Here is a 15,971-nt window from a genome sequence, read left to right on the forward strand (position 1 = left end):
TGTCTGCTGAGGGCCGTATCCCCGTCCCTGCGCCCTGGGGCAGAGCAGCAGGGTGCGGGGCTGCCCGCCGTGCCACGCGTGGAAGCGCTCCGTGTTCCTTTTATTTATGGCTGCCGTTTTGGATATGAACGTTAATAAAAGCCGCGTGTTGTACCGGGGTGTGCGGGCAGCTCGCTTCAATGCCTCCGCCCGCCCCCTCCCGACGTCGTGACGCAACATGACGTCATGACGTAGCGCTACGTCGTGACGCGACGCGCCGCCGCTCCCCTCCGCGCGCGCTCCCGCTTTTCTTCGCGCCGCCGCCGCCGCCATGGGGAAGAAGTCCCGCAGCGCCCCGGGCCGCCGGCCCATCCTGCAGCTCTCCCCGCCGGGGCCGCGCCGGGAGGACGCGGGACCCTCGGGGCAAGCGGCGGAGGGGACGGAGTCGGGTTCGGAGCCGGGTAAAGGAGGAGCCGCTTTGTTGGCGGGGCGAGGCCTAGCGCGGCCTCTCCGGAGCGGCGCGCGGGCCGGGGCGGTTCCGCCCGCCCTTCCCCCCCCCCTCCCATCCCTCGTCTTGTTCCCGGTTTTGGGGCCCTCGTTGGACTCTTTTTTCCTCTTTCTGTTCCGCAGATGAAGCCGAGGCGGTGCCGGAGCCGCCCCGCAGCGCTCCCAACCCGCCGCCCCCTGCTCCCGCCGCCGTCAAACCCACAGGTAGGGATCGTTTCTTCCCCTCCGACGGGGTCTGGAGGGCTCGGTTTGCCCCCCCTCCCCCCCGCCTGACCGAGGCTGCCCCCGATGCAGGTGGGCTGTGCCTGCTGGGCGCCTACGCCGACAGCGACGATGAAGAGGGGGAAGGCGCCGAGAAGCCGGCACGCTCCGCCGATGCCAAGGGGAACAACTCAACCGACATCGACAGCACGCTGGCGAACTTCCTAGCGGTAAGCACGGAGCTTTCCTCCTTCTTCTCAGCCCTGTGCCCTCGGGTCTTCTCTCTCTCTCACTCCCTCGCGTTCTGTTGATTTCTCAAGGAGATCGACGCCATCACGGCCCCCCCACAGCCGGCCGAGCCCACCCCCGCTGCCGCTGCACCGCCTCCCACACCGCCCCGCCCCGAGCCCAAGGAGCCGGCCACGGCCACCGCCAACGGCACGGATGCAGCCGCGGCCCCTGAGTGGCAGTATGACACGCAGTGCTCGCTGGCAGGAGGTGAGCACCCCGTAGGGTGACTTACCTGCAAGGGGGTCGCAGAGTATGGGGTGTTGGGTCTGATAAGTGATCTGCTTGTCTTCGTACCCTGACAGTGGGAGAACTGGAAATGGGTGACTGGCAGGAGGTGTGGGATGAGAACACTGGCTGCTACTACTACTGGAACACACAGAGCAATGAGGTGACCTGGGAGCTGCCACAGTACTTGGCGACCCAGGTGCAGGGCCTGCAGCACTACCAGCCCAGGTGAGGGCACACCCAGGCTGGGAGGGAGGGAGGGAGGGGGCTGCAGCCCTGTGCTGACCCTTCGCTTGATTTTGTCCTCAGCAGCACAACAGCAGGCACTAATGGGAGCTTTGCCACAGCTGCTGAGCCCTTGCCGCAGGAGAAAACGGGTCCAGCAAGTGCTGCCAGACCCGGAGCTAAGCGGGAGGTGAAAAAGGTGAGTCGGGCAGCCAAGCAGCAAGCAGTCTGCTCTGCTCCTGAGCTCACGTTTGAGTCCGGGGCTGCGTGGAGCCACTGATGTGGTGCTCAAACCCTGCAGGAAGTAAACGAAGGAGTCCAGGCGCTCTCTAACAGCGAGGAGGAGAAAAAAGGGGTGGCTGCGGCCCTGCTGGCGCCGCTCGTGCCGGATGTGGTGAAGGAGGAAGAAGAGCGTTGGAGGAGAAAGGTGATCTGCAAAGAGGAAGTCGAGCCACCCCCAGAAGAGGAGGTGAAAGCAGAGGAGGTGCCAGCTGCCTCTGAGGAGCTCAAGCCGGGCAAGGATGCCCTGGAGGACACGCTGCAGGAGGAGATGTGCAGCGTAGTGCAGTCAGGAGAGAGTGGGGAGGAAGAAGAGGAGCAAGACACGCTTGAGCTGGAGATAGTGCTAGAGAGAAAGAAGGTAATTTGGTACAGGAAAAGCGATGAGAAACGGTTAGCGATAAATAAACCAGGCAGCAGTGGCAGGCGCTCGCGTCCCTTCCTGAATCCTTTGGGAGCAGGATTCCTTGTGTCCTGTGCTGCTAGTAGAGCTGATGGCACAGCTTCTTGCAGATGCTCTGCTAGCAGTTCTAGAGCTGGTGCTTCCTGTTCACTTCTCTTAAAGATGCATCCTAAGTAGAGTAGCTCTTATGTGTGCGATGGGTATTTGGGGCAGCTGGGGTCCCCTGAAGTGCTGCTCACTGTCTCGTGTCTCCGCAGGCAGAGCTGCGTGCTTTGGAGGAAGGAGATGGCAGCGTTTCAGGCTCTAGCCCTCTCTCTGATGGGAGCCAGTCGGCCTCGCAGGATGCGCCCCGCAGGCTGGCCTCAAAGCGGGGCAAATGGAAACTGTTTGCAGGAGCTGCCAGCCCTGATCCCGCCAGCAAAACGGGCAGGGAGAGCCCGGAGGGAGGAGAAGCAGGTAATTTGAAAGGCTCCCTTTGGAGGGAGGAGCGGGTGCTCGGAAATGCTGCAGCCCTCTCCTGCCGGGGCTCCTCCTCCCCGAAGATGGGGCTTGCCTGCGGTGCACGGTGGAGCCAGGAGGTGAGGTAGGTGTGCAGGGCACAGGGGTGGCTGGCAGCGTGGTCTCGTGCAGCCAAGCGTCAGTGGGAGCTGCAGGGAGTTCTAGTGCCAAATCCTCCCTCCTATAAATAAAGTAACTGGGAGGGCACCAACACTTAATTAGCGTTAGTAGAAGAGAGAACACAAAAGCATAACCGTGGCCTCGTGCCACGTAGCTTCTGTAACATTATAAATCCTAGCAGCGATGCACTGTGGGCTGTTGCCTCACTCCTTAAGCTCTGTTTCTCCACCCCTGGGTGACAGCAGCCGTATTTCACGCAGCTGAGCTGCCCACTCAGTGCACAGAAAGCCTTGCTGCAAGAAGCACCTCCTTCCTGCAAGAGCCGTGCTGTGCAAGGTGCGTTGAGCTCCGTGCCTGAGCAGTAGCGACGTTGCTCACATTCCCCTTAGCTCCCCACACAGCAGCAAGGTGCTGAGCTGTGGAGGCTCCCCAGCTCACCCGGCCCTTCCATAAGTTCATAAGTTCATAAGTTCATAAGGTTGGAAAGGACCTATAAGATCATCTAGTCCAACCATCCTCCTATCACTATCTCTACCCAACTACTAAATTAAGTCCTTAAGCACCTCATCTAAACGCTTCTTGAACAGCGCTAGGGATGGTGCCTCAACCACCTCCCTAGGCAGGCCATTCCAGTGCCTGACCACTCTTTCAGAAAAGAAATGCTTCCTGAGGTCTAATCTAAATCTTCCCTGGCGCAACTTGTGGCCATTCCCTCTCGTCCTGTCATTACTTTATCAGGGAGAAGAGGCCTACCCCCTCCTCACCACAACCCCCCTTCAGGAAGTGGTAGAGTGCTATAAGGTCTCCTCTGAGCCTCCTCTTCTCCAGACTAAACAATCCCAGCTCCCTCAGCCGCTCCTCATAAGACTTGTGCTCCAGGCCCCTCACCAGTTTTGTTGCCCTTCTCTGAACACGCTCCAGGGCCTCAATGTCCTTCTTGTAGTGAGGGGCCCAAAACTGAACACAGTACTCGAGGTGCGGCCGCACCAGAGCTGAGTACAGGGGGATGATCACCTCCCTGCTCCTGCTGGCTACACTATTTCTAACACAGGCCAGGATGCTGTTGGCCTTCTTAGCCACCTGTGCACACTGCCGGCTCATGTTGAGCCGAGCATCAACCAACACCCCCAGGTCCTTTTCCTCTCTACATTCTTCAAGCCATTCTGCCCCAAGCCTATAGCATTGCATGGGGTTATTGTGGCCAAAGTGCAGGACCCGGCACTTGGTCTTATTGAACCTCATCCCATTTTGCTCAGCCCAGCTGTTCAGCCTATCCAAATCCCTCTGAAGGGCCTCCCTACCCTCAGGCAGTTTGACACATCCTCCCAGCTTTGTGTCATCTGCAAACTTACTGAGGGTACACTCAATTCCCTCATCTAGGTCATCAATAAAGATATTAAACAAGATGGGCCCCAAAACTGACCCTTGGGGGACACCACTCGTTACAGGACGCCAGCTGGACTTAACTCCATTAACCACTACCCTCTGGGCACGGCCCTCCAGCCAGTTCTCCACCCAGAGAAGAGTGAACCTGTCCACACCACGGGCTGCCAGTTTCCTTAGGAGAATACTGTGGGAGACCGTGTCAAAGGCCTTGCTGAAGTCCAGGTAGACTACATCAACAGCCTTTCCCTCATCTACCTGTCTGGTCACCCAGTCATAGAAGGAGATGAGGTTGGACAAGCACGACCTGCCCCTGGTGAACCCGTGCTGGCTGGGTCTGATCCCTTTATTGCCATGCACGTGTCGTGTGATCTCCCTCAATATCATCTGTTCCATAACTTTCCCTGATACCGAGGTCAGGCTGACAGGCCTGTAGTTCCCCGGGTCTTCCTTACGGCCTTTCTTGAAGATGGGAGTCACATCGGCAAGCCTCCAATCTTGTGGGACCTCTCCAGATAACCAGGAATGCTGATAGATGGCAGAAAGTGGCTCGGCAATCACCTCTGCTAGCTCCCTCAGCACCCTTGGGTGGATCCCATCTGGCCCCATGGACTTGTGGCAGTTCAGATGGAGGAGAAGATCTCTGACCGTCTCTGCTTGAATCACAGGGGGTGCATTATGCACCCCGTCCCGGACTTCCAGGTCAGGGCAAGTACCATGTGGACAACTGTCCTGTCTATTAAAGACAGATGTGAAGAAGGCATTGAGAACCTCAGCCTTTTCCTTATCATCTGTGGTTATATTGCCTGCCTCGTTGAGTAAAGGAGGGAAATTTTCCTTAGTTCTTCTCCTGCTGTTAATATATTTGTAAAAGGGTTTCCTGTTCTCCTTTACAGCAGTAGCCAGCCTAATTTCAAGCTGGGCTTTAGCATTTCTAATTTTCTGCCTGCAGATCTTGGCCAGTTCTCTGTAGTCACCCCAAGTAGCCTGACCCATCTTCCAGAGGACATAGACTCTCCTTTTCTCTCGGAGTCTCAACAAAAGATCCCGGTTCATCCACACTGGTCTTTTGCTCCTCCGGCTTGACTTACAGGACTCCGGGACTGCCTGCTCCTGTGCCTTTAAGATTTCCATCTTGAAGAGCATCCAGGCTTCCTGGACCCCTTTACCCTTCAGGAGCAAGTCCCAAGGGACCCTTGCAACAAGTGTCCTGAACAGGTCAAAGTCTGCCCTCCGGAAGTCCAAGGTAATAGTTTTGCTAGTCACCCTCTTGACGGCACCCAGAATAGCAAACTCCACCATTTCATGGTCACTCTGGCCAAGACAATCTCCAACCTTCACATCCCCTACTAGTCCTTCCCTGTTAGTGAAAAGTAGGTCAAGCAAGGCATCTCCCCTGGTAGGCTCTTGCATTAGCTGAGTCAGGAAGCAATCATCCACACATTCTAGAAATCTCAAGGACTGCTTCCTCTGCGCAGTATTGTATTTCCAGCATATATCAGGGAAGTTGAAGTCCCCCATGAGAACGAGTGCTGGCCATCGTGCAACATCTACGAGTTGTTTATAGAACATCTCATCTATTTCTTCATCCTGACTAGGTGGTCTGTAACAGACCCCCACCACGATGTCACTCCTAAGGACTATCCCCCTGATCCTTATCCATAGACACTCTACTTTGTCATTTCCAACCACTAGTTCTTCAACATCAAAACACTCTTTGATATAGAGAGCTATGCCACCACCCTTTCTTCCCTGTCTATCCCTTCTGAAGAGCTTGTAGCCATCAATCCCAGTATTCCAGTCATGAATCCCAGTATTCCAGTCATGGAATACTCAAGTCCGGTGCAGCTCTCCCCAAAATGCACCAGTTGTGTTGCTACGTTTGGGAGAGCAGTGCAGAAATGGGGTGTAAAGAGCACCCCGAGGCGTGGTGGTGGGTGGAGGTGCTTGCCCTTGGAGGGAGGGTTTGGTCGGAGGACTTTTCCTCCCATCTCACAGGCTCAGAGCAGATGGTGCCTAGAGGCAGCTCTCCTGCAGCTTTCCCACGTGGCACTTAGCGAGCAGGAAGCTGCATTACTTTGAGCTGTAGCCTGCTGCTGTGGGATAGCAAAGGGAGACGGGCACCAGAACGCTCCAGGGGGGTGATTTTTTTTAACACACTGGTTCTGGTTGGAGTTCCTTGCCAAACTTCCAGCCTGGCACCCGAGCAGGTGCTGAGTTGTTACTGTCCTGCAGCATAGCCCAAATGAAACCTTGTCATCTTGGTGGCTTCTGGGAGCTGTCTGATCCCCTTTGGCAGTTGTCTCAATCTCTTACTGCCCAACATCTCTAACAAGTGATTAAGCTGCAGGAGTTCAGCGATTGGTCACTCGGCTGCTGGTGCTCTGCACTCTCTCTCTGTTCCTCTTCCCCATCCTTGTGTCGTAACAGCTGCCGTTCGTTGAGTCCTGTCTGTTCTTTTTTTCTAGAAGGATCCTGAGCACCTGATGTACAGGGCCTGCAACCCTCTCTGCTTTTCGTTTTAGGCTTCTCTCACAGGAAGGAGCTGGCTTTGACTCCCCAGTGTGGCATGAGGAGCGTGGGCAGCCCGGTTGCAGCCCTGCTCACCTCTCGTTTTTTCTCCTGCAGCTGTGAGCACGGAAGCAGCTGATGGGCCTTCAGACAAAGAGGCAGAGTCTGAGGAGCCCCAGGAGAAAGCCAAAGCACAAGTGGCACCAAAAATAGAAGAGGAGGAGCAGGACCTGAAGGTATGGATCCGTGGAGATGCGTGGTGCGATCCGTCGTGCAGGGGGGATAGCAGCAGGTCCTGGGGTCCTGAAGGGGACAGTGGGGCCAGCTCACCCTGTGGCAGAGCAGCTGCACGGGATCAGGCCAGCATCTCTGCAGCCTTGTGCCCTGTCTCCTGCAGGAGTCAGCAGCAAAGGCTTGAAAGAGGCTTTTGAGAAGAGAAAAGGGGGATGGGGGCACAAAGAATGGCGCCCAGGTCTTGCCACGAGAGAGAGCAAAGACTTTTGTGTTAAGTTCTCGCTGTAGTGGTCCTGCAGTGTTCTCTCTCACTGCCTCAGGCTGAACACTCCTCGTCCATAAGCACTCTGTGCCTGGAGGCTGCCAGTGCTGCTCCTCCTGCCCCATGCTTAGCTTTGTTTCATCGAGCTGCCGGGTGCGGACTAGGGGTTGCTGTGCTATTGCTCTGATGCTCTCCTTTCTGAGGCTCAGTCTGCTTTTCCAAGCAGCCAAACAATTCCCAGAGCCCCTTCCTGAATGTGTGCAAGAAACGTAGACATATGGCACTGAGGATCTGTGGGCACGGCGGGGATGGGTTGGCAGCTGGACTCGATGATGTTAAGAGGTCTTATCCAACCTTAGCATTTCTTTGATTCCTGAGCCGTGTGACTTGCACGCAGAGCTTCAGGCTCTGCTGATGGTTACGCAGGAGGGCAGGGGACATCTCTGCGTTTGTTCTTTGCAGCCCATCCCCTTCATTCCTCAGTCGCTCGTCACTGAGATGTGCTTTGCTAGCAGCTCGAATCCCTCCCTTGGCCGGATTGTTTATGGACGGGGAGTCAGCGGTAGAGCCCCACTAGAAACATTCTGCTTTGGAAACTCACGCTCCACCCTGCCTTTATTTCCCCTCGTTTAACCATTTTTGCAGCGTGAAAGGGCTTTGATGCCCTCGTGGCAGATTTAACCTCTGTCACAATAAACTCTTAGCAGAGTTTTGAGGCGTGACGTGACGTTCTCTGCACAAAACCTCCGGTGTAGCACGTACGTGAGGCTTTTGTGGTTATCCAATTGATGATAACAAGACGAGGCCTGTGGCGAGGGTCGTTCTCCTTGGCTGCCGCATCCCAGCCAGCTGCTGGAAGCCTGTTAAAAGTGTCACATTTGCTGTCACCTTTTCTTCTGGTGCTGGAGGTGCTCTGTGTGATGGACTGTGTGCCGTAGCGTGGTGATTTCACGTGCAGGATCCCTTTAGCGCTGTTGGAGGAATGCCAGCTCCTCGGGTAACTCGTACTCGTTCGCTTCGTCGGTTCGGGGTGGTTCTCTTCAGCCTGCTTTGTTAGGAGATCCTGCACTGCGGAGCAGCCCCCTGATCTGGGATCTTCCTGCCTTCTCCGTGGGGGATTGCGGTGTGGGAATTGGTTTCCCTGCCTCGGGCTCCTCTAGCGTGGCTCGTCAGCCCGGTCCCGTTGTTGGCTTTGGGAACCTTCCTTCTGAAGAACGATGGAAAACGAAATGGTTTCAGAGTCCTCCTCAGAGCAGTCGTGGTGTCCCCTGGAGGCATCTGTGCTGCTCTCAGTTGCTTCCCAGCTCACCCCTTGCCTGCAGACTGCTCCCCTGGGGCGCGTCCCCCTTGCAGAGCTCCCACTCCTGTGGGGTGCTGGGGTTGAGCTGTGCTCACCACGGGCTGGATTGTAACATGGATGCAGCCTCAGCTCAGGAGTAAATCTAGAGCTCTGGTGCCCTTCTTGGCACCCTCCAGCTTGTTCCTCTGGACAGCAGCGATTTACAAAGGCTGAAAAACGCATCCTGGCCCACTTGGGAAGCGCTTCAAGTTTATTTGAATGATTATTTAGTGACCTGCGTTTGCTCTGCTGGGACGCCAGAGCCCTCGGCTGATTTGGAGCTGGGAGTAGGGAGCAGTCCCCAGGAAGCAGCAGGGGCTGCGGGAGGGAGCAGGCTGGGTGGAGGGGGTGAGCAGCACAGGAGCAGGGCGTGCTTCCTCACCGTGGGACCGCAGTGGGACCCCAGGGACGTCCCGGAGCGGGCACAGCAGCCCCGGCGACAGCGCCCGTGCGCGGCTGCTGACTCTTTCCCCTTTCCTCCCCGGCAGTTTCAGATCGGAGAGCTGGCAAACACTCTGACTAGTAAATTGGAGTTCCTGGGCATCAACAGACAATCTGTCTCCAACTTCCACATGTTGCTGTTGCAGACAGAGGTAACTGAGCCTTCGCCCCTCGCTCCGGCCTTCGGATCCCGCTGCGCTCCTCTCGAGCAGCCACAGGCCCGTCCTCAGCGCGGCGCGAGCATGGCTTTGCGTGGGGGCAGGCTCCTCCTCCCGGCCCCCCCCCTGCCCCTCCCGAGCCCTCTGCCATAAGGGAGCCTCTCCCAGACCTCGAGGCTGCCAGCAGCCCCCTCAACGGCTTCCCCCCCCTGCTTCTTGCCCCTCCAGACCCGCATTGCAGACTGGCGAGAAGGTGCTCTCAATGGAAACTACCTCAAACGCAAACTCCAAGACGCAGCCGAACAGCTAAAACAATACGAAATAAACGCCACCCCTAAAGGCTGGTCCTGCCACTGGGACAGGTACGCCCTCTCCTACCTTTCTCACCTTTCATCTCTGACATCTCAGACATGATTTGTGACCATCACCACCTGACGACGCGGCGCCGTCCCTCTCCGAGACTCCGTTAGCGGTGCTGGGCAGGCAGAGCAACTCGCGGCGCTTACAGAGCTTGAGCCGGCCGCCAAAGGGGACACGTGCAGAGCGAGCGCTCGCTGCTTTGAGACGGAGCCGATCCACTGTTTGGACAGAGCTGGTGGCACTCCTAGGAGTGTAAAGCGCTGCTGCGGAGGGCGGGCCTGGGGGGTCGCGCATGCGAGAGCTCTGTGAACTTTGCAGGATCTCTGGATCACCTCTTCTGACCAACAGCTCTGACAAAGGACAAACTTCAACTCATCGGCGGAACGAAGAACAAGATTTCTGTCTCCTGCCAGCAGGTCAGACCCAAACATTTCTTTGTCTATTTGGCTTTCTCGATTAATTTTCCTTTATTTGAAATCTTTGCTCTTTTGTTTTTCAGCTCCCAGATCCGCTCCCTCTCTCTAGCATTCACTGTATGTTTGACACCAAGAGTATCATAAAAGCGACCTCCACGCACCGCGGGGTTGGGGGGCAGCCGCTTCTCACTGGGCTGTTCCCCCGGTGCCCCTTCTTGGAGGGGCAGCTTTAAGCCGAGGTGGCGGGACTCTCCAAGTCCCGGTGCTAGTGCGACGTGGCTCTGCTGCACGCTGGCCCGCTCTGGGCCCTCCCCTCCCTCGGAGCAGGGGGCTGGGGCAGTGCTCCCGGAGCCGGCGGGGCCGCTGGCTTGGGGCTCTCCTGCCTCCGTCCTCAGAGTTGTTTGTTGCGTTTGGGAGCGGCAGCCCAGCTGCAGAGGGTCCTCCCTGCGAGAGCACACTGCTGTCGTGGGCAGGCCCGCCTTGGAGTGTGGCTGTGCGGGGGAGGGAATGTAAAGCTTCGTTTTCTTTCTTGTGATTTAGGGAGCATAGACGCTATTTCTATGTTAACGAGCACTCAGGAGAGTCGCAGTGGGAGTTCCCCGACGGAGAGGACGAAGACGAAGGACAGCAGCAGAGCGCCGACAGAAAAGCCGACGGTCCTCCCGAACCACCTCCCAGAGAGAAAGGAGAGCACCCCGGCAACGCCGCTGAGAGTTCAACAGGTACGGCGCGGGGCTAGGAGGAGGAAGAGGAGGAGGAGGAGGGGGGGGGGAGCTTGGTCAGGCACTCCCTGCCCTGGTGGCGGTAGCTTTGGGTGAGCCAGCCCGGTCGGCGGCAGGGCCGTGGAAGGAGGCAGCACGCGGCAGCGCGGTCAGTAGGCTGGCTTTTCAAGCCCGTGTCACTATGTATTCTTCAGGCTCCCTTTGTAAAGAATCCTTCTCAGGCCAAGTCCCTGCTACGTCTCTCATGCCGCTCACTCCATTTTGGACTCTGCTTCAGTCCTCTGTCCCGGTCCTCCAACCTCCCTTGCCTTTGGAAATGCCTCCGCCGCCTCCGCCCCCCCCTGACTCGCCGCCGCCACCGCCGCCCCCACCGCCGCCTCCCGGAGAAGACGGCGAGATCCAGGAAGTGGAGATGGAAGACGAGGGGGGCGAGGAGCCGCCCGCCCCGGGCACGGAAGAAGACGCTCTGCTCAAGCCTCTCCTGCGCCCGGCCGTCAGCAGGAGCCAGGTGAGCGGTAGCGCCGGGCCGAGCGGGGCCTCGCTTGCCGTCCCCGACCTGTGGGCCGTGCTGCTGGGCTGGATGCCCGCTGCGGGCAGTTCTCAGCTCGGCTCTTTCTCTTGCAGGCCGCTGCCGAGCCCAGCCCTGCCCCACTGCTCCCCGCCAAGCCCCAGAAGCGGAAAGCCGCGGAGATGAACCCGGAGCTGATGCAGCGAGCGGCCACCATCGGCAGCTGCCCCGTCATCTACAGCCAGCCCCTGATGGCCGCTGGCAAGTACCAGCCCCCTCCCGTGCCCCTCGCCTCCCTGAGGCCGCGCCAGCGCCTGCAGGCCGAGCTGCAGAGCCGTGCCAACCTCCGCCTGCCGCCGGGCCACGCCGTCCCCCAGCCGTCCAGCATGGCCATGCAGCCCGGCTACTTGGGCGTGCCGGCGCCCGCTGTGCCGTCCGTCATGAGCTACTCCGAGTGCACCGTGCCCGCTGGCCTGGCGGTGCCCCCGGCCCCAGCACGTGGCTCCCTGCCTGCCACCGGCCCCGCCGAGCATCCGCCACCCCCTCCTCCGCCGCAGACACCCCCACCCCCCACCCCCAAAGCGCCGCCGCCGCCGCCGGATAAACCGGAGAAGCCGAGGAAGGGGCGGAAGGAGAAGGTAGGAGGGGGCTCCGGGGCGGGTCCGTCGCCCGTTGTCTCGGTGCTGTGCCTGACTGCGGCCTGCTCGATTCCACAGAGCAAGAAGGGCAAAACAAAGATGCCTTCGCTGGTGAAGAAGTGGCAGAGCATCCAGCGGGAGCTCGATGAGGAGGAGAACTCCAGCTCCAGCGAGGAGGACCGGGAGACAACGGCGCAGAGGCGCATTGAGGAGTGGAAGCAGCAACAGCTGCTCAGGTACGGGCCCGGGGGCTTTGTCACAGAGCAGCAGGGGGTGTCCCTTGGCAGCACCGGAGTGCTGACGGCGTGCTTTGTCCCTGCAGTGGCATGGCAGAGAGGAATGCCAACTTCGAGGCGCTGCCAGAGGACTGGCGAGCACGGCTGAAGCGAAGGAAAACCGCGTCGAGCACATGAAGCGTGCGCGCCGCGCTCGGTTCGGTTTTGTTTTGGTTGGGTTGTTGGTTTTTTTTTACAGTTGTACAGTTTGGAGCCCTTTAACGACTCGATCGTTGTCCAATAAATCGTAGCAGTTTGGGGATGTGCCGTCTGAACGGCAGGAGGGACGTTTGGGGGTTCACGTGCTTGGTGGCAACGGGATGGGGGGGTCCGCGTGGGGACTGAGGGCCGTGGCTCTGCTGCCCTCAGTGTCTGCCAGGGCGCAGTGCAGTCCCTGTGGCTCCTTTCCCAGCTCTGCCCCGGAGAAGGGGACAGAAGAGGGGGCTGAGTGCCTCTCAGCACCACGTGGCTCCCGAGGTACCCTGCTGCCCACGTTGGGGGCTGCGGGGGGGGGGTGTTGGGAGGAGGACTGGGACCTGATGGGCACCGTCCTACCCAGGCTGTCCCTGAGCCCTACGGCAGCTTCACGCACGGCCTCCTGTGCTACTACGGCTACTTCCAAGGGGAGCTGCACGTCACCTCACCCCCCCCGGGCTGTGGGACTCCCCGGTCAGGCTCCAGCGGTGCTCTCTCAAAAGCCAGCCAGGCAGCACAGCTCGGTGTCCCCGTGGGGATGCACCAAGTGCCCCTGTGCTGCCTCTGGCACCCAGCAGGGAGTGGGGGAGGGCCCAGGCTGCAGCCCCCTGACGGGGTGACAGGTCCTTCGGGGCTGACCCCTGGAGCGTTGTCTCCAACCTTTGCAGCCCGTGCTGCCTGTCCTCTGCTGGAATTACGCCGTGGGGTGGGAGCTCCCCAGCCCCTTCTGCAATCCCCAGGGCCCTGCAGGTGCTCCCCATGCAGGGCTGTGGGTCGCCCGGGGAGCCACGGGCACTCTTTGCCCTTCCCTCGGCACGAGGACCCCTTCCTGCTCCCCGGTGGCCCAACGAGTGCGAGGTTATCAAGGAGACCATCAAGCACATCGGTGAGGTAGCACTCTGCTTTTTTATTACCCTCGTCCCCACGGCCAACCCCTGTGATGACAACGGGGGTGTGTCTCCATCCCTCCCCAGGGTAGTGGGTCCGTCCCCCCCCCCACCGCAGGCGGCGCTTCAAGGCCGCGCAGGCCCCATAGGCCGCGTTGCCATGGCGACCGTACCGGAAGTGGGCCGCGAGCACGCCGGAAGGAGGCGGAAGCGGAAGCGGTAGCCGTGTCCTTCTGGGCCGCGGCGCCGGGGCGGCAGCATGGCGGACGAGGCGTCGCAGGTGCTGCTGGGCTCGGGGCTCACCGTGCTCTCGCAGCCTCTCATGTACGTGAAGGTGCTGGTGCAGGTAAGCGGGTGCGCAGCGGTGCGGTGCGGGGGGTGGCACGGTGGGGCAGTGGGGACCGGCCGTGCTCTCGCGCCGCAGGTGGGATACGAGCCGCTGCCGCCCACCCTGGGCAGAAACATCTTCGGCCGCCAGGTCTACCAGCTTCCAGGCCTCTTCGCCTACGGTGAGTGGCGCGGCGCAGCCCCGTCCGGGTGTATTCTGGGGGGGGTTCTGACGCTGCCCGTGTCTCCCCCCAGCCAAGCATATCGTGAAGGTGGATGGCAGAGCGGGGCTCTTCAAGGGCCTCGCCCCCCGGCTGTGCTCCAGCGCCATTGGCACCGTGGTGCACAGCAGAGTGCTCCAGGTACTGTGCCCCCTGAATGCCTTGGTTTGCAGCCACCCGTGGGTTGCTGCTGACCGCGTGCTTCTCTCCGCAGCGGTACCAGGAGGCTGAGAAGGCTGAGGTACGTGAGGGCTTTTAGGCTGGGGGGTGTATTTCACGCGGCTGCTTCATGCTTTTGTCTCTCTCCAGCTAAGAACCAGCAAGAAGGAGCCCGTGTCCTCACTGGAGCAGGTGCTGAAGGAGGTGAGAGGAAGGAGGGTGCTTCAGGGCTGCCCCGTGCCCTCTCTCCCTGCCTCTGACAGCTCTTCTCTCCTCCAGACCTCCCGAGAGATGGTCGCTCGCTCTGCTGCCACCCTCATCACCCACCCCTTTCACGGTACGTACCCCTGCAGACACCTCTCTGGCTCCGTGGGCGTTGTGTTGATGGCCTCAGTGCCATCCCTCCGTGCCACGCTGAGCCCGGCTCTGCCCGCAGTGATCACCCTTCGATGCATGGTGCAATTCATCGGCAGGGAGACCAAGTACAGGTACGGGGGGGCCGCGGGGTGCCATGTCCCTGTACCCCTGCGTGGTGTGACCAGTGTCCTCTCCTCTTCCTTCGTGGCCCAGTGGAACACTAAACGCCTTCACTACGATCTACCGAGAAGAAGGCATCCTGGGGTTCTTCGCGTGAGTGCTGTGGGTTTTTGGGCTTGGGGGGAGGGGTTGGGGGGGGGAAGTGGGGTCTTTCCACTCAACCCACAGACCTCGGGTGATGCTTCTTGCTTTGTTTTCCCATCTCGCTGTTCTTCGTGGTGCTTCATTTTGGCGCGTGGTACCAACAGGTTGTACTCCCTGGGCAAGCTGGTGGCTTGTAATCACAGTGCCTGCCCTGTCTTCATAGAGCAACAGCGTGGTCGAGTTGGAAGGGACCACAGAGGGCCCCTCCAGCCTGGCCTTGGGCACTCCAGGGGTGGGGCACCCGCAGCTTCTTTGTGTAATCTGTTGTGTGGCTGTTGTTTGGCACCTGGGGAACCGTAAAATCGTGCCTGGGTACCCACGTTCCTGAGGCTGAGAACTCTTTTGCCACGTGAAGATGTGCTGCCTGCTGTTCCTGAACCCGCTGCCCCTTCCCTTCCAGCGGCCTCGTTCCTCGGCTCCTCGGAGACATCCTCTCTCTCTGGCTCTGCAACATGCTGGCCTACCTCATCAACACATACGCGCTGGAGAACGGGGTATGGGCTCTGTCCTGAGCCATTTTGGGGGGGCTGCTGCCAGGCTGGGGGTGATCACGGTCCCAGGGGACGCTCAGGTGAGCCTCAGGTTGCCTTCCTCCCCCCAGGTCTCCATGACGGAGATGAAGAGCTACTCTCAGGCAGTCACCGGGGTGAGTACGACCCACGGGCACGTGTTGGCGTGCTCGTGGTGCTCCCCACTGAGCGGCCCCTCTCTGCCTTGCAGTTCTTTGCCAGCATGCTGACGTACCCCTTCGTGCTGGTCTCCAACCTGATGGCTGTCAATAACTGCGGGTGAGCGCGCGGGATCCACGTGAGAAGGGTTCCCAAAGGGCAGGAATGGTGTCCAGCCCCCCCAGGGCTGACCACACGTGGCCGTGGGGAGGTGCAGGGTGGGAGCTGTGTTACAGACGGAGTTCAGCCCCGTGTAGGGCTGCGGAACGACGGCTCCCGCCTCACCCCTGGGTAGAAATAACACCGTGCTCTCCTTACCAGGCTGGCTGGGGGCCTGCTCCCCTACGCACCCGCTTACTCCTCCTGGCTGGACTGCTGGAGCCAGCTGCACAAGGAAGTAAGCGCCGCTGTGGGGCTGCTGTGGGGCTGCTGTGGGGCAGGGGCAGCCCTGAGCTACCCCCCGTGCTGCTCCTCGTTCTGTTTTAGGGCAACATGAGCCGAGGGAACAGCCTGTTTTTCCGCAAGGTGCCCGCGGGGAAGCGATACGTGTGGGACGAGAGGCGGTTCCGCTGAGCGCCGAGCCGTGCCGGGCTCTGCCGAGAAATAACCCTGACAGAGTGGTGATTTCTATACTTTTTTTTTTTTTTTTAATCATTTAATTTTGAGCGATGAAAACAGCCGTGTGAGAGTGTCTGTGCGGGCTCAGGGCTTTTATTTCTGGGTTGGGGTTTTTTTTGGGGGGGGGGGGGGGGGGGTTGGGGGGGGGGGGTGTGTCCTGCTCTGCCCGGATGATGACGTCTGCCGTTCCGAGGCTCCGGATCGTTGCGCTGCGTTAGGGCTGGCTCCGCACGGCCGCTG

The 15,971-nt window shown here is 59.7% G+C and overlaps 2 protein-coding genes across 2 annotated transcripts; both read left to right on the top strand.

Annotated features, from left to right (window-relative positions):
- Positions 1–302: 302 nt before the first annotated feature.
- On the top strand, positions 303–12,147 carry FNBP4 (formin binding protein 4). Its single transcript, XM_065755547.1, has 16 exons — positions 303–440; positions 610–690; positions 781–917; positions 1,008–1,185; positions 1,281–1,431; positions 1,513–1,627; positions 1,730–2,068; positions 2,368–2,566; positions 6,740–6,858; positions 8,946–9,050; positions 9,285–9,418; positions 10,373–10,554; positions 10,749–11,062; positions 11,179–11,700; positions 11,779–11,936; positions 12,023–12,147. Exons 1-16 carry the CDS (start codon positions 311–313, stop codon positions 12,111–12,113), a joined length of 2,955 nt encoding a protein of 984 aa, XP_065611619.1. The 5' UTR covers positions 303–310; the 3' UTR covers positions 12,114–12,147.
- A 1,130-nt stretch (positions 12,148–13,277) lies between these two features.
- MTCH2 (mitochondrial carrier 2) lies at positions 13,278–15,686 on the top strand. The gene is made up of 13 exons (XM_065755541.1): positions 13,278–13,403; positions 13,482–13,566; positions 13,640–13,746; positions 13,820–13,846; positions 13,915–13,968; positions 14,044–14,101; positions 14,201–14,252; positions 14,335–14,394; positions 14,846–14,939; positions 15,047–15,091; positions 15,166–15,233; positions 15,435–15,510; positions 15,600–15,686. Exons 1-13 carry the CDS (start codon positions 13,317–13,319, stop codon positions 15,684–15,686), a joined length of 900 nt encoding a protein of 299 aa, XP_065611613.1. The 5' UTR covers positions 13,278–13,316.
- Positions 15,687–15,971: the final 285 nt, after the last annotated feature.

This window comes from Cyrtonyx montezumae, unplaced genomic scaffold, assembly GCF_038088225.1.
Source record: "Cyrtonyx montezumae isolate F1298 unplaced genomic scaffold, pur_monq_1.0 scaffold_10, whole genome shotgun sequence".
NCBI classification, from domain to species: domain Eukaryota; kingdom Metazoa; phylum Chordata; class Aves; order Galliformes; family Odontophoridae; genus Cyrtonyx; species Cyrtonyx montezumae.

What these genes read in the sequence shown, in the direction of transcription:
- FNBP4 (XM_065755547.1), top strand. Translation starts at nt 311, where the DNA reads ATGGGGAAGAAGTCCCGCAGCGCCCCGGGCCGCCGGCCCATCCTGCAG. An exon ending in CGGCCGTCAGCAGGAGCCAG is followed by an intron (nt 11,063 to 11,178) that starts GTGAGCGGTAGC and finishes TTTCTCTTGCAG; the next exon opens with GCCGCTGCCGAGCCCAGCCC. An exon ending in GGAAGGGGCGGAAGGAGAAG is followed by an intron (nt 11,701 to 11,778) that starts GTAGGAGGGGGC and finishes TCGATTCCACAG; the next exon opens with AGCAAGAAGGGCAAAACAAA.
- MTCH2 (XM_065755541.1), top strand. Translation starts at nt 13,317, where the DNA reads ATGGCGGACGAGGCGTCGCAGGTGCTGCTGGGCTCGGGGCTCACCGTG. An exon ending in TCCAGGCCTCTTCGCCTACG is followed by an intron (nt 13,567 to 13,639) that starts GTGAGTGGCGCG and finishes GTCTCCCCCCAG; the next exon opens with CCAAGCATATCGTGAAGGTG. An exon ending in TGGAGCAGGTGCTGAAGGAG is followed by an intron (nt 13,969 to 14,043) that starts GTGAGAGGAAGG and finishes TCTCTCCTCCAG; the next exon opens with ACCTCCCGAGAGATGGTCGC.